The sequence below is a fragment of the Myripristis murdjan genome, chromosome 10, assembly GCF_902150065.1.
Source record: "Myripristis murdjan chromosome 10, fMyrMur1.1, whole genome shotgun sequence".
NCBI classification, from domain to species: domain Eukaryota; kingdom Metazoa; phylum Chordata; class Actinopteri; order Holocentriformes; family Holocentridae; genus Myripristis; species Myripristis murdjan.
The window spans coordinates 10,933,718-10,958,878 of NC_043989.1; the positions used below are offsets into that span (position 1 = coordinate 10,933,718).

Consider the following 25,161-nt stretch of genomic DNA (forward strand, 5'->3'; position numbering starts at 1 on the left):
TTTAGGATTGTGTCTTCTTGGAAGAGGGCTGCATTGCCTGTGCAGAACTCATGTATCTTCTTTCATATTCAAATTAGGACAGAAATTGGATATATGTTCAAACTAATCCAGACCTGTGGCTTCTTTTTTGTTAGCCGTTTAAAATGCATTCCAACCTTCCTCATGTTTTACTGGGAAGATTGTTTTTGAGCCTCAGTTTATGAAACACATTGCAGTGAATGGTGAGATGGCTGAATCTGAAATTACCAAAGTTAAAAAATGCGACCACAGAAGTGACTGATGTGGGTGAGTGACTTTCTATGGCTTGACATTGTGAGAAGTAGCCAGTGCAGGCCAGAGCGTGTTATTTTTTGCAGTATAAAGCCACACAACATCACTCACTCACACTTTTATATTCCTTACACACTCATGCACGGTTTTAAAGGGATGGCTGTGGTGGCAAACCCCCCCCCCACTCCTCAGCCAGCAGGTAGCAAGTCCAATGTGCAGCACATTTTTTACAGACAGTGGATAATTTCATAGAGGTTCAAATAGCTGAAAACAAGTAGCTGCTTGACTGTGGAGATGAAAACAGGAAGCAAGAAAACTGACTAGTATTTGCTTAAAGCATTTGATATTTATCTTCTGGGCTGTTGCTGTTAGGAAGGAGGAGAGAAGCTGGCCAGACTCCCAACTAGAAGAAAGGGTCAAAGTCAAATTGTATTCCCAGAGATAGTATAAGACAGTACAAAACAAATGAACACCAGTTGAAAACAGCTTTTTCACAGTCCAAATTAAAACTTGTCATGAAAGCCCATCTCCTCATGGCTCTGGGAGAGAACATGTGTTGCCAGGTCAGAAGGATGCCATGCCAGGAGGCGTTTCCTCCCAGCAACCGGGGGACCTTGACCGCACATATCTGGGCTTACTGGGCATCTTTCATTGCTAAAAGGAGGTGACTGAACTGCCGGAAGACTGTGCGAGCGGGCTGCTAATGACAACGCTGAACCTCTAAACACTAATTTGTGCCAAATTCACTTGAACAATACATTTCCAATGGTCAAGACTTTGAAATAGCATCTCTTTTAATTAAACTGAAATAAAAGATAATCGGCAACCTGGCATGTTATAAAACAGCAATAGTTTAGCAGCTCATTAATCATGCACTCCTGCAGTGTAGTCAAATGCCTTGACTTGATCCTACAAATCCTTTTGTATCTTGAAACTGAGCCTGAGAGAACATTAAGACAAAGGGCAAGATGAAGGTGATTCAGATTGAGGGAGAGAGCAAGACATTGACAGAGAGAGGGAGCAGGACAGAGAGACGGATGGAGAGAAAAACAGGAACTAAGAGACGGGTGAAGAGAAACTGAGAGGTTAAAAAGGTCTCTGCCACATGTGCAGCTGGACCTCATGGTGCACTCCTTTGTTTTTACAAATTCCAGTACAGCAATGCTTGCATGCCATTTTTTTTAGTTATTGGATATTTTCTTTTTGCCCAATATCAAATATTGTGTTATAGATATATGGTTTTGTTGGCTTATGTGTAACACAAACCAAGAGTTGTTAAATAATGAGACTTGGAGGTGAATTGAATGCAAGGGCATCAAGAGTTGGCTATACAGTAATCCATCTACAGACATGTTTGGACAGATGATGATCCCAAACATCTGAAATTCAAGCCAAAATATGTGCCTCTGCAAGTTACCCTGGTCCTGACGTGAGCCATATGGGAAAGAAACCCAAAGCCGATGGGGAGAAAAATGAGGAATCTTAAGTAAGGTCAAATTCCAATTTTAAAATATACAGTTAAAAACAAAAGGCTAGAGACAAACACAAGTTAGAAATAGTGTTACAAACAACCGACCCCCGCTGCCCATCTGCCTCCCCAAGCCAGTCAGTCTAGGGGAAACACTGGCTACCCTGCCAAAACTCAATGCCACCCCTTTGCCACCACATGTAAAAATTTCTAGATCCACCGCTGAACACATACGGAGGGACAGAGCGCCATGCTGCCTCAACAGTGAGCCAGGAAAGAGGCCCGCATCCCCAGTGGAATGGCTGGTGATTACTGGCCAATCCCGTGTGTCTGGTTTGGCAGATACACGAATAAGTAATCATTAATTCCTGACAACGGTCGGGATGTCAGAACTTTTATCTTCCTCAGAGGATTCAACAGCTTTTAGTTGGGTTGGATTAGATCCTGCTTGCTTCCCTCATTACCCTGCCTCGACATGTTCTTAGATCATCCTAATCTGCTTGGACACTCAGCATTATTAATCATTTTGCCCGTACGTAGCAGCTTGCAAGTCTCCCTCAATGAAACCAGAGATAGCAGAAGTCGGCTGTGACTCGAGGTGACGACACCCTGAGCTGGCATTGTGCTGTGTGTTCAGACTTTATATTTTGGACGCGAGTGTTTGATCTGACATGTTTTGCTCAGAGCTATCACATTGTGGCAGTGGCAGCATTTTCCGTAAATGATATAATTTGAACTTGTCAACATCAGCTCAGAGCAACATTTTTTTGTCCCGCACTGCGCTGCACTGCTCTGCATTTTTTTATTCCTGTGTTTAAAGAATTTTCAGTATATTTTGCTATTTGCATCGCGGTGCTTGTTTCAAAATTGCATACTGTAACGAACTGGGATTTTCAAGTATCCAGAGACATGGAGTGAATGTGTGAGGTATTTCTGCCAATTCATCGCATGCTCTTCAGTGCGAGGTGACAATTAAACCCAGTAAGGCATTTGAAAAGTATAAGTCTGCTGAGGTAAACAAGCATTTTGTTGAATTAACCTTGAGCGAGTTCAATAAAGTAAATATTGCCATAAAATCCGCAATAAACTGTGAACACAGAAAAATGTTTGTTATGAGCTCTCAGTTTTATTACCCTTTTCTCTTGCCTGTGTGTCAAGGCAGTAACCTTTCTGCGAATATTTTCAAAACCCTTGCGATAAACTCTTAATGGCATGATATGAAGTGTAGCTGTTGGCAGCGGCTGAGGGTTTGTCCTCCCTGCATTAAACTGAGGAGAATTTGAGGAAACAACTGTTTCCTGGCATGCTCGGACTCCAGCAGGGTGGAAGTGTCCAATGATTTACTGCCAGTGCCGAGTTCACACTAGGAACATGGTCTGCTTGGCACCATCTCTCACACTGATTGATAAGATTCACTGTTTATCAAAAACAAGGGCCTTGTTGATCTGCTTAAGTCATTATCTCGGGTGGAGGAGAATGTGACTGAGGGGAAACCAGTCACAATACACTGACTTGACCTTGGTATTTCACTAAAACTCCATTAATGTGATTTGATTTAAGAAAAAATAATTGTTATAACAGAAAGTGCATGTATGCCTGAGCCATTGTTTTACACTTGAACCTTTTTAAGGAAAGACAGCAACACACTGATGAATGAGAGCTGGAAGCCAAAAGTCATCAACCAAGAACCTCACTCCACTGAAGCAACTATTTCATATGCACCTATGCCATTTAGGAGTCATATATGAGCCCTGTGGTAGAAGAATGATATCACCAGGTCAGCATTCCTTAATCGAAACCACCAGCTCCCCGAGCTATAGCATTTCGCCAGCCAGGTCAGAGTATAAGAAAGCTCCCATGTGTAATTTATGACAGTCTTACCTCAGATAATCCATACATATAAGCTGTGAGGTTATGAAGCTGTGGACCCCCTACCCATCTGCAGCCAATTTGGCCTTTGCACAATCCTCCTTAAATCACACAAAGCTCCCAAACCTCGCTGGCTGGACTACAGAAGAGGCCAAGGAGTCCAGTTTCATTTGAATTCCCTTCGCATACCCCTCGTGGTAGATTTAAGGGGGAAAAAAGTTAACTACCTGAACTAGTGATCCTCTTTTAAAAGCCCACCCTTTGCCTTTTCCTCCAGCAGCAGTAAATTGTGACGGAATGTGGCCACCGTACCAGATCAATAAAACTTCTTTGCAATTTAACAAGAACAGATGTTAGCAGTCCTACTAGGTATGCCGTGCTCCATTTTAAGTGAAATAACCATGGGTGTTTGTGTGTGTGTGTGTGTGTGTGTGTGTGTGTGTGTGCCTGCATGTGAGTTTAAGGTGGAAAAAAAGACAGTGGGCTTCATCTGTAAGCAGCACATTATCTGAGGCATCAAACATGTGATCCCTTCTATCTATGAGATTATAGGAGCTTAATCACCATGAAGATTAACTTTATCAGAAATCACATTTCTCCACGCAGTTTCAATTATGAGGACAAACTCAGTGATGGGGAAGGGGAGTTGGAGTGGAGCGGTATAGGAGAGAGAGCCACGTGATTGGTTCTCAGTGAGCAGAAATGCCCTCTGGTTGTTTTCCGAACGTGTTTACATCTTTATCAGAGAATCATCTTTACAAGGGAAAACCACTTAATTTAAGAATTGATGAAATCTGGAGCTGCTCTGTAGATGATAAATGGGATATAGATTTTGTGTCAAAATCTGTTACTATACCACATAAACTTCATTCTGCGTATTTGCTGAAGGTTGATTGTGTTGATTCCTTATCAAATTATCAAGCGATATCTTGTCTTGGAAAGATGTTACACCTTGGTTATGACAAACACTAAGGTAATTGCAGTTAGCAACATGAAAGATTATTATTACTTTTAATTTATTCTGACAATGCAAACCTTTACATGATCACAGTTGGGAACGTTGCTATGGTTACAGATCTGAACAGTGTAGTCCATGGACACAATAGAGAGATTTATATGGTTGTAGCCCTGCTGAACTATATCCATGGCGAAAGCTTCAATAAAATAATGGCTTGCAATAAAATAATTTTAAATCAATGTTATTCTGTCAAATATTTAATGTCTTTGGTAAGTAACCAGGCAATAATGGGGATAATGCACAGCAAGCCAGTCATTATTGCAAAATAAACCCTTCCACGGTGATTGAGATCCCAGTGCCACGCTGTCAGGGCTTATTTAGCATTATTTTGCAATAATTACAGGCTCACTGTACTTATCCGTTTTACATAAATATTACTCAAGATGCAGCTATGTGTGAAAATCATGCAAACTTGGTTGTTGACAGGACTGTTTGAAGCATGGTTATGTAAAATGTCAAGGGAGGTCTCCGAAAACATATGAGGTTCCAAAGGGTAGCTCAGTAATTCAATTTAATCCGGTGAATGACACACTGTGTCCCTCTTCCATCTATTCTTTACACTTGATTAGATCCAGTTGTTGCAAATTTGATTTTGAAACTCTTGCTCGGTGGATTTAAATCGTCTGTACTAAGCAAGTTCCAAGATCTCTGAAAAGGATCAGCAAGCTTCCATGCACCAGGGTCCAAATTAAGGGCAGGTTTGCTGTACGATTGTATCAGGATGGTGGAGCCCATTTAAAAGTTAGAGTGTAAACACTATCAAGCGAGGTGAGACAGAGGAATAGGCTGCTAAGGCTTGTCTGACAGCATTATCATGGCCATTGGTAACAGCGGAGGGCACTATGTAAACAGCTTTTTCCCGGATGCCAATAAATCCTGAGCCATTACGGCTAGTTGTGAGATGCTGGTTTGCATTTTAACAACACTTGGATTCTGTGGAAGTAAGTCTCTATAGAGAAACTCACACTCACACACACACGCACAAAGGCACACATGCATGACGGCACCCAGACACACATACACATGCACACGATACACAAAAGCACATGTGCGCGCATGAACACGCACACATTATATACGTAACACTCTCTCTCTCACACGCGCACACACTCACACAGCAAAGTTAACGGATATCTGCTTCTGTTGCTAGGATACCACTTCTTTTGGCTCCAAAGTAAATCAGGGTGACTGGTGGCACTGACTGCTGTGAAAAATTAACCCAGGCTGTGGTAACAAAGAACTTTCAACTTAACCTAAAGGGAAATTGTATTTATTCAATCAGCTGGTTTTTCGTTTCATGGAAAGGCAGGGATTGTATTGAATTGGTTGTGTTGTGTGTAGAAAAAAGTAACTGGGAAAAACAAAAAAAAACAGTAAACCTCACCAATACATCATGAGTGTGTGTGCGTATCTGTGTGTCTGGCTGCTGTGAACCATGTCCACATCTCCCCTCGTCCTCCATGGACTGTTATGGAGCAATTATGAGCATTGATTTTCTCTCTTTTCTCAGTACACCTCTGCATGACAGCTGGCCTTTACAAGTGGCCTCACTGGACCAGTAACTGGTCAGTGAGTGGCAATGCTATTTGTTCCAAGATTTGGCCAATTCAACGTGCTATTCCTGCCCTGTCCCCTCAAGGTGTACAGCAAGGCTCTTTGAAACGGGTATAACAGTGCCTCGGAAAGACCTCAACCTAAGCAACATATCGAGGTTTCTGTAACAGTCAACCATGCAGTGCAGAAAACTCCTCTGCTTGTCTTTAGCTACTTCACCCATTTCACGGTCTTTTTCTCTCCCTGTTTAAGTTTCCATTCAAATAAAGTTGAACCTTATTGATTCCAACTGATTCTACTCAACTTTTCCTCTCATTTCTATACAGTACTGTCTCCCAGTTGCAACACATGCCCTTGTTTAAATGGTGAATCATGTCATGAAATAAATAATTTAGAGTTACTTTACTTTTAGCTGTTCATAGGATCCCTTTCAGTTTCTCTGTCAAAATCCATGATGAACGTTACGTTGACAGACGTCGTTGGCAGTCCAAGGCCGTAATCCATCACTGCACAGTGTGTAACATCGCTTTAACAGACAGAAACAGCTTTTTGTTTTATTTAGGCAGTATCCTTTAAAACTGACACTAAGTTCCTAGGCAAGCTCCACTTGCCTGGGAGTGTAATTTAACACACGTTTTCAAAGTACCTTCCCTCATTATATCTGGATACATTTTTAGCATAAGTAGTAGCATAAGTAGCATTAGTGTGAATTAATCCCCATCTCTGGCAGTTACTTTCCACTGAGCTACTCAGGACCCCAAAATACAAGAAAATACCTTTCAATTAAGAGACGTTGACCCAAATCGCAAGTGGAAAGCCATGTAATAGGGATGTCTTGTGGCTATTACTGTAAAGTAGGGATGATATAATCCACTAAGTTAGAAAGAAATGTTAAAAATAATTAATCTCTCATCTTGTGAATGACGGCGTAGAAAATGTTTGCAGGTTGTATTCTTAGAAAAGACGTCGGTTTTGTTGCTGTGACAGTTTAGCATGATCGGGACGGTGCTGATTTATACTCGTTGTAAGTGTCTGTTGTCAACACATTACTTGTCAACTGTGATGTTATGCACTGTCACACACAGAGCTGAGGGATTTCGCTGATAAAGACTTAATTATCTGGCAGAGATGATGCTCAAAGATGGATGGATTGAATTGATTGATGGGTGGGACATAATGACAGGAATGACCGGCGGAGCATAAAGTATTGAGGGAACACAAAACAGTCAAGTGAATGGAAATCCATCTCTGTTTGCATGTAACAACATACCTCTTTAACCCTATGGGTCATACTGATCAAGTGCCAGTCAGTTCAAGACTCAGTTCCCCTTAACGGCAGAAAAAGTCTTAACTGGCTGACGTGAGGGCTGACTGACAGAGGAATACAAAGAGGACGTCTTCATTGCAGAAAGCTTCTCTCATTACTTTACAAGGTTATTTGTGCTCTCGACTAAATTTCTCACAACAAAATGAAGGAAAAGTGATTTAAACCTATAGTGTGCGCACATACAAAACATGCACATATGCAAAGAAAAAGAAAACAGAACAGGCTGTATTACTGTGTCTGGAGCCTACACAAGCATAGGGCTAAAATTCACACATGCAAACTGATGCACAATAAATGTAAAAAAAGAAGACAGATGAGTTCAGGAGTATTGATTCGGAGGGCAGATTGTACTATTGGTGGATCTGGGTAAAGCTCCCTGCAGCTTGCTCTATCTGTGTTGGATCAATATCAAGAAAGAATTGCAAGACTTTTACCTGTGCCCTTCAGTACTATGAGTGCATATATTTTTTTCTTTTTTTATCACAATCAGCTTCAACAGGAACCAAACCTCTAGCCCCAGCAGTATCGGAGGCATGCCCTTCCCAAGACCCAGCATGACGATGCCGCATAATAATCAAATCATACCATCTGATGACCCAGAGGAAAACAGCAAAGCCTTATAATGTGAAATGGCTTATCATCATTACTTCATGTGCCTGATACCACTCACAGCACAGCGATTCAAGTTTAGTGGGGGTTATTATTTTAGGAGTTTCCGATTTATTTATTTTTTCTTTTCCGCTTTTCCTCAGATAAGATATAAATTATCCATCCTGAGGGAAATTGAAATGCCAGAGATTGCTTAGTAAAACAGAGACATCAGTAACACAAGTAGGGCTAACATATGTAAAACTCCTTTGATAAGATGATAAGATACATTAGTAAAACAAATCAAGATAAAGTAGGAAACATAATAAAAGCAATTAAATCAATAGCCTCAGATGCCCGGTACTGGGACATAATTTTCCTTTACTGTTTTTTACAGTAGTAGCTGAGTAGAGTAATGGTATGGCTGGTCCTTTTAATCAACTGCGCTTATCTGAGAGAAAAAAAAATCCATATCCTAAAGGAAAGGAGATATTGATATTGCACATGATTCATACATTAAGCACACAGGTGACTGTATCATGTCACAGTGTGTGTGTGTGTGACAGTGATCTCATGTCCGGTTTGCTGCTGCCCTCCATGCAGAAACACAAGGAGTTATACAGTTTTATGGCCTCCTGTGGAGTTAGTTAATATCATTTTCATATAAATTCAAATAAAAACTGTTATCTGGTGTTCTACTTTGCTTAACTGCCCCTTTGCCAAAGTTTCATCACATTTTAAAATTCTTTATTTGCTCATTTGGCTACTCTGGCACCAAATTAAGTTTTAAAGGAATCCCAGCTTGAGATGTGTGTGTGCAAGCTAATTTATATTTTTTATAGTTTTTCAGCCTGACTAAATGTATTGTGCTGTCTTGGCTAAGTTTTCTTTGGACAGAAGCTCCTTCATTTAAGTGGGATTTACGTGCATAAATGAAAATTACTCTAATTCTTTAATGGTACGGCAGCGGTTATTTCCAAGTTTTCTTCTACAGACATCCACAGCAGAATTTAAAGTCTGGTCTGACTTCAGCCTGACAAGTGCGGTCATGTCATCTTTAGCGTCATCCCTGAATCATTCCAAAATCTAGAGCAGCCAGGACTTGAAGTGTACCGAAATCCATGTCAGTTTTCGACTTTCAATTAGTGGCCAGTTTTGTATTTTTGCAATTTCCCATTTTGCCATTTTTTCAAAAAGTATGCAGAGCATACCCACCTCTTTCTGTGGCACTTCAGACTATACTCGGGCTATTGCCACCTTCCAGCCCAATAATGACTGAAATATAGATATAAATATATATGTATGTATGTACACCCACATCCTCCTTAGTAAAGTATTACTGACTTCTACTTACTTGTATGCCCACCTCATTAATTATCACTACAGCCCTGAGTGGGTATTTCATTTTTAAGCAAAGATCTTCAATTATTCTGTTCCTAAAAAGCACTTGGATCATCAGGGGATTGTTGCATCAGGTAACACAGTTTTTTTCTCCCCACCCATGTTCCTGGTAGGAGCGCCATGATTGGCCCACCTAGCCGGGTTGTTAAGTTTTGACATTAGGTTATAAATCATTAATGTTGGCAAGGCAAGGGTGTAGTGTGGTAACGTCTAGATGTGGGAGGGACGTCTGGGTCTTGCCAAGAATATGGGTGGTAAAAAAATAATAATTCTCTCTTCCAGGTACATTTCATACATTCATCTTGACTCCTTTAATTATTACGGATGAGTCTCTCGCAGGTCGTTCACTTCATTTTCACAGCCACCATGAGATTGTTATATGCAGTTTTCTTTTTTACTGAACAAACAGAAGTAGATATGAGATACTGTATAAAATCTGTGGGTTTTTTTTGTTATGTCTGGGATCACCCAACACACTTTTGCATGAACTGTTATTTGGACTTTTTTTTACTTATGATTGGGGAATGTTATGGTGCCTTAAAGTGGATATTTTCAGGAATATTTTTTCTTGTCAAATGGTGGATAATCCCCCTTTTCAGTTCCTTGAAAACTTGCTTTCAAATAGGCAAAGCCGGCTGCTTCAGACATCCTGGCAAACCTTGCCCTGACTTTGAGGAGGAAACGTGACCACCAGCAAAAAATGAGAGAAGATGAAAAACATTTCAGAAAAAAGATCCATGTATACACCACACACACACACACACACACACACACACACACACACACACACACAAAGGCATGCTGTTACATGCACATACAAACACACAGATTGTGGTTTGAGGTGGAAAGAGAGGTACGGGCTGGTCACACTGTAGTAAAATGTTTCAGCTGGAGCTGTGTCAGAAGTTTTCCCACTAATCTCCTGAGTTGAGGTTCTTTGAGTGGGAAACTAAATATCTGTGTCTGAGGCCTGTCACACAGCGGTGCATCACAGGATGATCAAAACCCCCTTTGGCAAGCTTTTGCATTGTCTGAGAGAACAGCATCTTTTAAAAAAGGAAGGATGGGAAAGCAGGGGGAGGAAGCGGTGGTGGAGGAAGAGGAAGGTGTTAGAAGGCAGGGTTGATCCCAGACTGTCATTATCCTCACTTCTTAGCCATGGTGTGCAGGCTTCTCAGGTAATGAAGGCCATTTCCAAGGATATGCACCTGGCACTTACACCAAATTCTACAGTAATTACCGATAAAAAGGGGTTTCGCTTAACTTGGCCTTTACTGTTGGTTATAAAAAGTAATCCTCATCATTCTGTGAAAGTGTGTATGTGCAGGAAAAGGAAATGCTCTTATGTACAGCACTTCAGCTCATGACTGATAATGATGTTTACCGTTACAGAGCTACTGTTTCCTCTTCCCTTTTGTGTTTAAATATAGACAAAGAGGCTTATTTGTTTTAGCTCATTTGATTTCAATGATCTATTTGCTTCATTGGTAATGATTTGCCTGAGGAGACAAAATAATATTGCAGATACTGGATTATCCTTTGAACAAAATAAACCTGAGTGAATAAGCTAAAGCAAACAAACACTGCCTGTTCTCCTCAGATACTGTAATAAAGTGTTTGTGTGAATGCATGCGTTCAGAAGGAAAATATATCACATTTCTGCGTTTTTCAGCCAGAATGAGCAATAACTTTTATCAAAGTTGAGGCTCCATCCATCAGTCCAGATCCTTTCCTGAGTGCAGATAGAGACTACGAGGCAGGGTAAAGTGAAAAGCTAAAACTATATATCAAGACATAAGACATAGACATAACTATGCATTCTTAGATCATTTGTCATCCAAATCAAAATCTATAGTTTATTAGTCAACTGTTAAAGTAGCCATGGTAACCGTAACATATCTGGCAGTCTCTGCTCTCAATAGGCTGTGCAAGAATTAACCTCTTCTGCACTGCTGGCCCCACCAGTGAAGCCATCATTACAAATGCATGCTGCACAGCCAAAAATTGTTCAAACCCACACAAAATTATTTTAAAATGCCTGTCAAGATCCCAAGGTTTCCAGAGATCTCAGATATGTCATGCTGAATTACATGGAAATGTGTGCAGAAGGATGTACAAGACATCGACATCATTTCCAGCTGATCTAAAAGGGCAACTGTAAAAACAGAGCTTTCATACTTCACTCAGTGTAAGCATGCCGAAGTTTCAGTGGAGCACTGGAACTAATTATGTATGTGAAATTGTTCCATACAATATAGTTTTGTGTTATTGTTGTTGTTGTTGTTGTTGTTTTCTAAAGCTAGTTAGATGCATAAATGATTGGAGCCTTCACTCTTCCGTGTGTTATGTTATGTTCCATATCAGATTCATCCTTTTCATCCTCTTTGCAAAATTTTATTTTTCTGCACTGATCTGTGATTTAAAACAGGGTTATTTGCTTAACACATTATAAAACTGTATTTAACTAATGGATAACAGGTTTACTTGCCATCAAATGAAACTAGCAGCCCCCCCACTGTATGGGCTCCCAATCTAATTATGCACTCAGGCTGCAGGTTAGCAAAAATCTAAAACAAATGTCCAGGGCCAGTAAAACCCATCCAGCCAATACTAACAGTAGCAAGCTGTTTTGAAAAATACCACTGAAATAAACATACTACTATTACTATTACTAACTAGCTGACTTAGCAGTTGATTATTAAAAAATAATAATGATATAATAATGAAAATATTTATACCACTACCACCTGTGGTAATAAATGTGCAGTCTTATATCAGTATTATCAATTGGGTGTCATGACAGAATTCCAGCAGTAAATAAAAAAGGTGTATATGAATAATATTGACGTGATATATGATATATATAAAAAAATAATCAATGGCATTGCAAGCAAGTTAGCTGTACCTTCAAAATGGATGTGTAATGATGAAGCCCTGGTGAGTCACAGCCAGGTGATTCACTCTCATTCCGGCGTGAAACCAGTCTGACTTTCCCTCGGCTTAGCAGCACAGCGCCGCGTCAGCGAGCAGGCCCGGGCTTGACCACGCTGCCCAAACATCTCCCTCTCTCTTTGTTTTCAGAAACTGGGATTTCACTGATGACGCGCCGACTTGTAAAAGCTGATGGGAAACTTTAAATCCATCCACTCGAATTTCCTGGAAAGTGACAGAAAGTTATTGCACTGACTTGTGTGTGTCTTCAGGAAAGCTATGACTAAGACATAGCAAGTGACATTTTTATTTTCTCCAGTTTGCTTACAACCCAGATTATATTACAATGAATGAAAACTAACAATACATCATGAAAACTAGATGTGAAAAACATATCCGTTGACTGAAATAAAAATGTAAATGAAGCTTTCCCAAAAAACGATAACTGCAAATGTGTGGTGTGTTTACAAAATTAACCAAAAAGAAAATAAAATTTAGAGAAAATGTCTTTAGTTTTCATCTCTGTTAGTTTATTTGTTTGTTCATGTGTCCTCAATGAATACTTTTTTAAGTGTTTTGATGTTTTTATTACATAATACTTTTTCTATTTTTTTTAATCCCACCCCTGACAAATATAGACTAACACTGAAACCAATAAAAACTAAACTAAATTAAACATCTTCAAAACATAAAAATTAAACTAAACCAGCGAACCTGCTTTAAAACTAATTAAAACTAAACTGAAACTGAAAACAAAAACTCAAAATGAAATAAAAATAGAAACAAATGAAAAATGCAAAACTATAATAACCTTGCTTACAAGTGGCTTGACAGTGGAATGGAAGAAGCTAATGTGATTGTTATGCTAATCCAGAGATTTCACTAATGTAATTCATATTCTGTTGTACAGCCTGTCAACGTTTTCTGGCACTTCATCCCAATCCTCCTTCCTTCTAACCATACACTGTGTTTACAGTGTTTATTGTTCAGTGTTAAAAATAGGCCTCTCACCTCTCTGCCTCTGACTTGCTATGCAGAATCTACACTGAAATTACATTTTCACTGGTATTTTTTCATTTATTTCTCTCTCCTTCTCTCCCCAGGGCAGCTGTGTGGCATCATGAGCAGGCAGATCACCCTTCAACCAGAAGAACTGGGTTTCCCTGTGTGTGTAAACATTATTGCTGTTGAAGTGTCCTTGAGCAAGCAGCACAGAGACTCCCACTAGTCTCTGCTCTGTGAATGAATCTCACTGTCAGACGGTTAAAGCCCTTTACATTTTTTTAATAGAATTTCGTACATTTAAGGCATGGGCTTTTTAAATATTTGACTTTTAAATATTTGTTAAGCATTGCCGTTTTTGGCTTTGCATAGAGTCCCTCATCTTCGGTTCAGAGGGACAGACTGAGCGTTTCAGCTTCTCTGTTGTTTTTCTACGGCAGATTATAAGAACATTTATTCCAGTTCCTCTAGCAACTGCACTGGGGCATTAAATGAACATGCCAACTTTCCCTGTAAGAACCAAAACAACTTGTTTACCTTGTTTCTGTCAGAACGGTCAGGAGGAAGAGTGCAGAGGGTGGATGTGCGACTTTAAACACAGGGACAAATTTTTGTTACTTTGTAAGTCGAATCATCACATGTAAAGTTTCCTCATGTAGCCTCAATGAGCAAGTCCAATTAAAACCACACTGACGGGTCAACAAATTCATTTCATGTTGTCATCATCCAGCACTGTAGCACTATAAGTAATTGCACTAATGAAACGACCCATACAATGAACTTGCTGAACAAAGTACAGAATTTCATTAAAAAGCTGATACTAGAAGGAGCCTGATGGCCAGCAGTGTACAATTTGTGGGTGTGGGTGGTGTGATGATCCATAGACCATAATTAAACTGTGTAATTAGGTGATAGAAATTATAGACATCTAGGAGAAATATGACTGTTGCTTCTCCTCGGGTGTTTTGAAAAACAAGGAGTCACAATATTGCTTCTTCCAAAATAAAATTAAAATAACATGGAAGTGAATGAGCATTAAAAGATATTACAATTTCAAATCTCATGCATGAAAATATTCACTTAGAGAACAGAAGCTGAACATTACATTACCATTTATAGCCTAAGGGTGTTAACACATGGCTATGTGCTGTATCAAAAGCTAATATTGAGAAAGGTGAATGTGAAAAACAGCTTAATTTTCACCAGTTACAGAGCCTATGGGTATATTTAAACACTTACATGAGCCCTACCTCAGCAGCCTGTGAAGAAGATAATCAGCACAGGGCGCTACTTTCCTCAACAGAAATATTTGGAGCACGAAGCTGGCATAAATTTATTTGTTATTGTCTAAGCATAGACCTTCACTTCTGCATAATGATCAGTTACACAGCAATGAGATGATAGCCTGAATATGAATATACAATTCTGTGCTAATTGAGACTGCGCAAACATTATTTTTTTCCCCCCTCCTAGACGCTCATTTCATACAAATGTGCATGACAACAAGGATCATTTACCAGACACCAGAGTCATATTGAGTATCCTCTGCAAAGTGTGCAACGGTGTATAGTGACATTAGTGTGTTATATTTTTTCATTGTGTGAGCAGGTTAACTGTAAACAAAGGTGTAGATTTTACAGTACAGTATCCACCCATGGCTTGTCGCGTGGCAGATAATTATCACAGTGAACTGCATGGGCACACAAATCTGCTATGCGTTGCAGGGCCAGATAAACCTGTTTCTGCTACGCAGTTTAATATGCTGTCAACATGTGTTAACGAAACATAGTGTCAAGCATGCTGATCATGTAGCACAGTTGCAAGGCTTGTCAAACTTGCATCAGAATACAAAGTGACTTGTCGGAGTAAAGCACAAAACTTAATTTAAAACTCTCCGTGTCTCCATCTTCGTAAAAGCTACTTACAAGGCAAAGCAGTGCCTTTCACCCGAGTTTGGGTTTCTAACATTTTAAGAATTGAAGTTAGCTATACCAGTGCTTACATTTATAACTCATGCATATCATCCTCTGTAACTATACACCTACCAGCAAATTACTTCCAAATGCAGCGGGGTTATTGTTATTTTACACCGTTTCACTTGCAAGACCTGAGGATAAGGGAGGGCAATCCACTGGAGTGGCAGTGAGGCATATTTATGATGCGTGAATATGTGCTATTGAGGATGGACGATTTTGATGATTCTGGAAGTCGGATTATATTGTACTTTCTGGCTCCACTACTCTGCTGAATCCACAATTTTAAGAGAGAGGAGGGAAAAACCTGAGGATTGCTAACCTGCACATAAAATATCGGTGCAGGAAAACTGTTGGCCATATCAGCACTTAAATGTGTACAGTGAAACGGCAAAGTACACGCATCTGCATTCTCCATAGGAAATGGATGCATTTAAGAAGTGGGTTTGATCCGTTCTTTAGACGTGACCTTTTGCTGTGGCACCAAGTCTCCCGCCTGTGGCTCCACAGTATTATGTAGAGTGGTGCTTTAATGTGTATAATGGCCTCCACTTAAAAAACTAACACAGCAGAAATTTTCGCAACATGGGTAAAATCAGATACATCCATATTCAATTGCAAAGCCCTTAAGCTATCCACGCTTAAGGCATAACATCCGCACGGGAAATAGATTTTGCTCTCCCACCCAGTTCCAGCTAAAAGATAACTGAATGAAAAAAACAACTGATAAAAGGTGTGTTTTGCAGTCAAACCCTTCATGTGTATTGACACTCTCACATTTTCTCTTCCTTGTTCTTGCGTGAATAAACAACCGAGCTGGAGATATAGATTATTACTCAGTCCAGGGCTAAATTCAATAGAAATGCTTTCTTTATCAAACAGGATCACATGCTTTTCTGATGTCACTCTCTGGGTAGGGCAAACTCTGCCAACTGGCAGGTAACCTGCTTTAACAATGTGTCACTACCACTTATTTAGTCATCAAGTTTTCTGAGGTGACTCTCGAATGTAAACTTTCCCATCCTAAATGTTCATTCCCACACGACTAAGAGGAAATTGTGAAACACAACCGTGTCAGCTGCTCTGATTCAACATCCGTAAATGTGAAATGTGGATTCAAGTGACATTTGGGTCCACGGCTGTTGAAATGGTATGGGAAGGCTTTTGCGCATTTCCAAAAATTCAGCTCAACAGGTGGTGAGATTGTGCAACTTGGACCAGGCGACTACCCACAGATGCACTTGCATTGTGGACAAAAGAAAGAAGGGGAGGACGAAAGAAAGAAGGAGAGAAAGAAATACAGGGATGAATAACTGGCCTGTCTCTTTCATTGATTTCCCTTGAAAGCCACCCACACCAGGAGTCAGGGGAGAACTCCTGTAGTCTCTAGTGAATAGCCTTTTCAATCTAAATCCTGAGAAGGGGCCACCAGCTCTCTATGGGTGACAAATTTATGTATAGAGCAACTCGGGCTTCTTGATTTTAACATTTCAGAGTCCTTGGTAAATACCTGCTCTGAAACATCTAAGAGTAAGAGATTTTTGCTGCATTTTAACAATCGCATTAACACTCTTTCCTCCTGTGCACTGGCCAAATGCAGGGGAGATGACACGCTCCAAACGTGACGAGTGCCATACCTAGATGTCAGTTTGGTCACTTTGCCCAGACTCGTCCTCCTCTGGATCGCACATGAGCGGCAGCGTTATCTCTCTGTCAAATACGGTAACATTACAACAAAGTGAATCAGAGGGGGAGTGGCCCTGCAGGCGTAATGTAGGCGTAGGCGCACAACAGCTGACACTCAAAATCGGGGGAATCGTCCGGGTTTCCGACACTACACGGAGGAGGCGCTCCGGTGGAGTTGTGCCCTGGCTGGAGGCGAGTTTTGTGCGCACGGATCAGACCGCAGAGCTGGATCTTAAACCTGTTATGTTGGAAGTATTTGCGCTTTCTACCGAGGCGGTCCAAACGTGCACGAAATGAAATCTCTGTCGGGTGGACGATTATAGCTCAAAGGTAGGAGATCTGTGGTACTTTACGCACATAACCGCGAACGCAGTGAAAGGAAGCCAGCTGATGCATTTTTTAGGCATGTTTAAAAAATATATGCAGACTAACAAAACAGTCGCCAAGCGTGCAGATCTGCTTTGCTTTTCTCTGAGTGCTTGTGTTTTAGTATAATTATAATCTTAATTCACATTTGTGCCAAATAACACCAATAGTATTCGCTTTATTCTATTCTTAAATTTGCATTGTTATCTACCACTCCTGCCCCGTAATTATGTCTCCAAGTATATTTCTTCACAGCTCAGAGTGAATTAAATAAAATCCTTTTTTTGTTGGATCAGAAGATACACACATCATTTAAAGGTCATGTGAGCCATTATGACTTAAATACACTGCATGCGTTGTGGTAGTTGCACAGTGACATAACTTGTGTTTTTTAAGGGGAAAACGAAACGTAGACTGGTCCCATAGTGAGACCAGTCTACAACCTTTTTTTTTTTTTTTTCCCCCCAAAGCTGTATGTTGCTGGAGGTTGTACACCTTGTGGAGATTAGATATTACTAAGTGGACTTTAGAGTTTACTCAGCTTACTATTTATGACTACATCAATGTTGTTAAGTGCTTCATTGTGCAAACATTGCCTCCTCAAAGTTGGGAACTTTTCTTTGTCTTCATTTACATTGACATTTAAGATTGCTTTCTCAACCATTGAATTTTTAAATTAACAGGCATTCTGTTTTATAGATGTTTGATCATGTAGTTGCAAGTATTTTCAGTACCTACACCAGGTATCTTCTAATACCACTTGGTTTTTGTTTTTCCTGCAGTTGCTGCTGCTGACAGAGACAAGGCAGTTTTTCGCTTTTCAACTGCACCATTGTCCTCAGGCAGTTCTTCTTTCAATGAGGGATACAGTTTTGGTGCTCTCGCCAGGCTGAAATCCTCCAGGGTCAGGACCTCCCTCATGGCAGCCTTACTTTTTGGGCTGCTGCTTTTTGCAATGCAGTCCCCTCCCATCCCTTCTAGGCCAACGACTGATGGGGGGCCCCCTTTACCTCCCACTGCATCCACTATGGCTCCCAATGACACCACGGCAACCAGCCACCCTAATGGGACCCTCCAGCAGCTTCCCAAGATTATTATTATTGGGGTGAGGAAGGGTGGGACGCGGGCGCTCATTGAGATGCTCAGCCTCCACAGTGCAGTGGCAGCGGCAGAGAACGAGGTGCACTTTTTTGACTGGGAGAGCCATTTTCAGAAAGGCCTGCCCTGGTACCTCAGCCAGATGCCCTATGCCTTCCCGGACCAGCTGACAGTAGAGAAAACGCCAGCTTACTTCACCTCCAGCAAAGTTCCCAAGCGCATCCACCAGATGAACCCCGACATCAAGCTGCTGCTCATCCTGAGAGACCCCACTGAACGGGTGCTTTCGGACTACACCCAGGTCTTCTACAACCGTCTCCAGAAGCACAAGCGCTACCAGCCCATTGAGTCGGTGCTGGTCAAGGATGGTGAAATCAACCTGGGATACAAAGCTCTCAATCGCAGCCTGTACTACATGCACATGCAAAACTGGCTGCGTTACTTCCCGATGGAGAGCATCCATGTTGTGGATGGGGATGAGTTGATCAGGGACCCCTTCCCCGAGATGAAAAAGGTGGAGCGGTTCTTGCAGCTGGAACCCCAGATAAAAGCTTCAAACTTTTACTTTAATAAGACTAAGGGATTCTACTGTTTGAGAGACCACGGGAGAGAACGGTGTTTACATGATTCAAAAGGCAGGGCTCACCCTCACGTTGCCCCCGCCATCCTGCAGAAACTCTACCAGTTCTTTCATGAACCCAACAAGAGGTTCTTTGAGTTGGTGGGTCGAACATTCAACTGGAACTGAGCGATTGCGTCTCAATATCTTGTTGTAGAATTGCTTCAGGCATAAGAGCCTGTTTAAGTTGGGTTGATTTCCATAACTGTCCTGTTTTCCATACTAACAAAATAGAGAAAGAGACAATGCTATTGTAAATTCACACTAAATCTATTTTTGTATTAGTGAAAATGTTGCAGCAGTATGAACGAGCCAAATATCAGGGCACACTGGATGCCTCGGTTCATGACATGCTCTGTTATTGCGTGTCTTAAGAAATTCATGTTTTTTTTTTTTCTTTTCTTCGGGTGCTTTGCCAGTCATTTATGTAATTTTATTATATTTCTATACAGTTTGGAACACACACTTATGCTTTTTAGTTTGCTGTCTGTCTGTCCAAAGCAGATAATAATATTTAAAGGTTAGACTGTGTCAGTTCATGTGTCACATGCAGGTAAGTAACTGATCAGTTTATTATTGTCATCCCCTCATGTTCACGCTGCTTATAATATAATTGTACATTATTAATGTCTAACTGCATTTTGTGTTCTGAAGGACCTTTACCTGCTGCTACGTTTTTTCTCAGTCACTTTCAGGCACATGGCTTCCTATTCATATTTGTTCATTTTCTTACTCAAATAATTCTTTATGTAAGAGTCAAATAAGTATTATATACATGCTATGTAGGCCTACACATCATGTATTGCTGATTGTTATGGTGTATTGTAAATATAATATAACTTTTTTAAAAAAGTGAAGGATTAATACCATAATAAAGAGGTATTTTATTTTTAGTTGCCTGTTGTTTTTCTTGTTTTTACTCATCGCCTGTCTGTACTGTTTGAGCACGTGATCTAAGAACTTAACAAGCAAATAAGGTGATTCCAGTCATGATTGCTACCCAACAGTTAACCGGCAGAAGCGTTTTTCTGTTTATAGACTAAACCCTTCTCTGTGGATTACAAGATGGCACTGTGAATATGTTTTGAACATTTGTTCAGGCTGATATCCCACATGCATAAAAACAGTGTTGAGATGAGGCTGTTTACAGTTGTATCTGTCTTGAATTTCCTGCTTAGCCACCCTCCATGTATATGATCAAGTGCAGACAGCAACATCTGTTGGTATCTATGAAAATACTGTTGCGCTGTCAGAGAAACTGCTGCTGGGCGTAATGACTTTGTGTTTATCTGATGCTTCTTGTGCTCCACCCATTTATGGTTTGGAGTAATTGTCAATGTGAATTTACACACACATTCAGAGTAAATTTTGATATCATAAATGAGGATTAGGATTAAGTGAATTGAGAGTGGGTGGATAGGTAAACTCAAATTCAAGCACAATTCAAACCATGAGAAATCAAATGAGAAGTTGTTTATGCCTAAGGGTGTGATCTTAGAGTTTTTAGGGATTATTTATTCAAATCTTATTTGCTACTTTGAAAACATCAGCAGCACCGTCTCAAAGACATTAAGCTGCAAAACCTAGCAGTTTCATGTGTCAGTGTGGCCTAGATTTATTCAGAGGCTTATTGGGACTCTGCAGACACAATGTTAACCTCATTGCCCCTAAATGGAGACCAAAGCATTCTTTATTTTTATTTTTCTGGTGTGTCTCTTTCTCTCCTCTGTCTGTCTCCGAGAGGGGAGGGGTTCTGTTCCCTGAGGTGCTTCGAGTTAACATGTTTTTATGGATAGTGTTGAGTAATTATATCAACAGCTATCAAGAGAGAAGACGTGGACACTTTGTGGGCACAGGGTAAAGGAGGAGAGAAGGAAACCTTAAACAGATGACAAGTTTGTACAAATTAAGAGCCAGTTGCTTTTGTCTCCTGGTATGTGTAGCAATGCACAGAATTGGCATGTTGTGCTTTTGGTGCTGTGCTGCTTTGAAGGTGTCAAATTTCCAGATGGTGTTCAAAGCAATCACATCTGGAGGAATGTGCAGGAGAATGCATGCAGTTCCACTCAGATCCAAGACTGCGGTATCGTGCAGGCAATAACCTTCCTTGTGTCACCTCTCTGGGTCAAACAAGGACTCTGGATTCTGTGTGTGTATTTCAGTCAGTCCCAAACCTGTAAACGACTGTTTCACTCAACACAAAGGACATCAAATTAATCTATGAGCAAGAGGCAGATAAAGGAAAGCTTAGCTGGGAATAATGTAAAAGCCATAGTTAATGAGTGTAACTATGACGTCTAACCCAGAGCCTCTTCCACTGTCTCAAGTACAAATAGGGGTGCCATAAAAGATCTTTAAAAACAGGGGGAAAAAATGCTTATGTCCATGCTGGTGCAGGTGCTCCTCGATGCAGCTTTTCATAATCCTCTGATGCTGAAATGACTTTCAGCGATGACGACACCTCTCCCTGTTCCCCTCTGTTTCTGTCTGTACTTTTCTAGCTCCCTCTCTCTGTTCTGCTTACACGTTATTGAACATCAGAGAAGCATCTATTAAGAGTTCATGAACGCCCCATTAGTCTAGTCAGCTGTGGAGCCCTCTGAAGTTTTACAGTCAGATTTCCCTTAACATCACCTAATTAATCTCAGCCACATCATTAATTTGCCTTCTCGCCCTATATGCAGTAGGAGCGGTAAACCAGGGCTACAACCAGGATTAATTGCCTTTCCCTCCTCCTGATGCCTCCTCCCCTCCGTAAACCATTTACTGTGGAACTTTCTGCAGAACTTTAAGCCACCCCCTTTCTTTGCTGCCAGCTCGCACTAGTTGTTCCTGAAGGAGCGTGTTTCCTCCAAATCACAATCATCCATTCTGGACTTTTCAAAGGATGATGTGATCCAATGGAGCACAACCCCTTCTGCCGTTACCAGGGCTGCAACTCTCTTTAATTGGAATAGATTGTTTGTCCACTCAATGTGTGAAGCCCTGCAGAAATAACACAGACACACAAACACACACACGCACACATGCATATGCATGCGCGTGCATACACACATGCACACACACATGCACGCACGCACTGCCTATTGGTTAGCTCAGCTAAATCAATAAGGGAGTTTTAAGCAGTCTTTGAGTTCCTGTGGGAAAAAGAAGAAAGGGAAGGATGAAACATTTACATACATGACTGTTCCTTTTTTTATCCGGACTATTTTTATTATTAAGATCAGTTTTTTAGTCGCATGGAAATCTTTGATTTCACTGATCTTCATTTTATAGGTGATTTTGACATTTTAAAATTGACCAGTAACTATGTGATCAGTACGTTTCATGACCATAAGGATATACTCATGCAATTCCAATTACTGAGTAAAGGTGAGGAATCCACTGGGATGAATCAGATTTGCAAAAGTGATAATTAGGTCCATTAAGTAATATGGTAAGTATAAGTGAATTATATGATTATATATTTAGGTTTCTCTAGCATGGGTATCTGTCTTGTCTTTAATAATAGTAGTGATAATAATAAACTTTATTTGTGTAGCACTTTTCAAAAAAAGTGTGAAAGTGCTTTATATTAAAAAGGGAAACCAGAAAAAATACAAGCCAGCAAAACATCTTGAGACGTAACCCCTTTGTCTTGCTTTTGTTTTACAGTAAACAAGCGGACAGGTCAGTGAGCACTCTAACAGCTTTCTATATCGCTTGTGTTACTGACTGCCGGTGTCATCCACAGCCCTATAGATGGAGAAGAGATGAAACATTGAAAATAATTGATGACACTAGCACTGCATTTGCAGCGAGCTATATTCAGCAGTGACATACCCCAACAAAAGATAAAGCTGCTTCTTTATGGAGGAGGCAACCTTGAAACCGGGACACAGCCAGAAAGTGAAAAGATTCTCAGAAACCTCTCTATCTGCAACCTTAGCAGGCATCTTTGATTCACTCAAAGGCCGGTGAATCTAGCATTAGATCAAAGTAATTATATACTCACCTCTATCAGTAGAGTTCATCATAAAAAAAAAAGGCTGTCTGGTCATGTTGGACGTGACTGAAAGCAAGCAAATTCACCATTAAGAGGCATTTTCATGAGAACATCTTAAGTCCTCTAAATCACAACAAATGTGTCTTATAGTATACAGTTATCAGTTCATTTTACTACTCCAATATGGAATCGCCTTGAAATATTCTCCCTGGGTGACACCATACATTGACTCAGTATGCCATTAAGTAGATGCCTTTATCTAAAGCATCTAAGAGAAAAGCGCAGACATTTTTCCTATGGTATTCCCCAGGCATCACATCCCAATCCCAACAGTGTCAGGGTGATGCTCTCGCCACTTTCCAGCATGTTATTCAGATGGGGTTCTTGCTCTATCCGGCAGCTATTCAGAAATTTGGGAGAAGCAGCTGGTGGATTAGGTGCTCAAGATTTTCTTAGAAAAAAAAGAGGAGGAAAAAAAATCTTGGCCTGTAAAAAGATTAGGTTTTGGCGCTCCTGACACACCAAACAAATGTACAGGATTTCAAGACCCCTCCAATTTCCTCATAGAAACAGAAAGCAAATTTAGCAGAAGATGAGAAGATTAAATAAATCGAATCACCTTAATTAAATACAACAGAATATGACTCAATGTTATTTTTTTCTCATGCACAAGATCACACAAATCATCAATTTCCCTCCACGTTCATTACATCTTTGAGCATTTTCATTTTGCAACTTGACATCACGACAAATAACTTACAGCAAATATTAAATTAGCAAAATGTGGTTTTTACCTCTGAGTGGGCTGCTTTCTCAATCCTATTTACCCTTTCAGAACTAATGGAACGAAAATATATGTCATTACTAAAAGGCAAAGAAGGCACAGCCCTTGCTGCATGATGTATGCATGCATATCCCCATCATTCCTTCATCTCTGTCAGACTGTGCATGTGCTGTTGCTGTGGGAGCCAGACATCGCTGCGCTCTGTTATCAGTCATTCCCTGGCATGGTCGTCTTTGGCAGAGGAATAAGCCTCCATGGCCAAGGATAACTCCCACTGCTACCAGACACCTCTGCCTGTGCAAAGCATGACTGGGCCTACAGATAGTCCTCACTCCCTCTGTGTGTGTGTGTGTGTGTGTGTGTGTGTGCACGTGTGTGTGTAAAAGTGCTACATAGCGAGGACCAGAGTGCATTTTTAACCAACAGAGTGGGGACATTTTTGGAAAGTTGGGACATTTTTGCCGGCTTATTGGTTCAGGTTAGAGTTCAGGCTAAAATTAGGTTTCAGGTTAAAGGTTAAAGACAGTTTCAAATGGGAGGTCGTTCCACCTTTTTATGAGGTGGCAAAGAATGATGACTGGCACTCGAGTCTCAAAATAATATAACCTAGAAATGCTGCAGGAGTTCAGAACAACTCTTTTGCACCATCATGACTCAAAATAGAGGAGCGTTTTGCTCTATTGCTTATGTTTTTGTCTATATTTGACATCAAAACAATAGGTTTAGTACAGACATATAAAAGTGGGTTATGAACCTGAGGAGTTTTATCCTTCCTCAGCCTCATCCTTAACATAAGTAAACAAAGCGACGTGCCCGCCATTGTCAATCTGTATAGCCTGCCTTAAGGTTAGAATTAGGTTTAGGTTAAGGTTAGGGTAAGAGTTTGGGTTGGGCATGTGTTGGTTATGGTTAAGATTAGGGAAAGGCTTTAAAAATTAATGGAAATCAGTACAATGTCTTCACAAAGGTAGAAAAACAAGGATCTAAGAGTGTCAGTGAGTGTACAGCATGCATTGCTAGGCTGCATGTGTATGTGCACGTGATATGTCTATCACTGTTGTCCAGTCAAAACCATACAGCTTCAATTTTGGCAATTTCCTTTACTTACTTGATTCACTTTACTTTCCATGCTTTACATTTGCTTCCACTTCATTACACGCTCCTGTGTGAGTTGCTGGAAAATTCTCTGACTTCTTGGCCCTATGTAACCCTTTCAAAATCC

General features: G+C 40.5%; 1 protein-coding gene across 1 annotated transcript; it reads left to right on the forward strand.

Moving 5' to 3' along the window:
• Positions 1-17,246: 17,246 nt before the first annotated feature.
• Positions 17,247-20,043, forward strand: hs3st1 (heparan sulfate (glucosamine) 3-O-sulfotransferase 1). The gene is made up of 2 exons (XM_030062845.1): positions 17,247-17,417; positions 18,236-20,043. Exon 2 carries the CDS (start codon positions 18,373-18,375, stop codon positions 19,297-19,299), a length of 927 nt encoding a protein of 308 aa, XP_029918705.1. The 5' UTR covers positions 17,247-17,417; positions 18,236-18,372; the 3' UTR covers positions 19,300-20,043.
• Positions 20,044-25,161: the final 5,118 nt, after the last annotated feature.

Excerpts from the sequence above, each read along its gene's own strand:
- hs3st1 (XM_030062845.1), top strand. The coding sequence starts at position 18,373 with ATGGCAGCCTTACTTTTTGGGCTGCTGCTTTTTGCAATGCAGTCCCCT.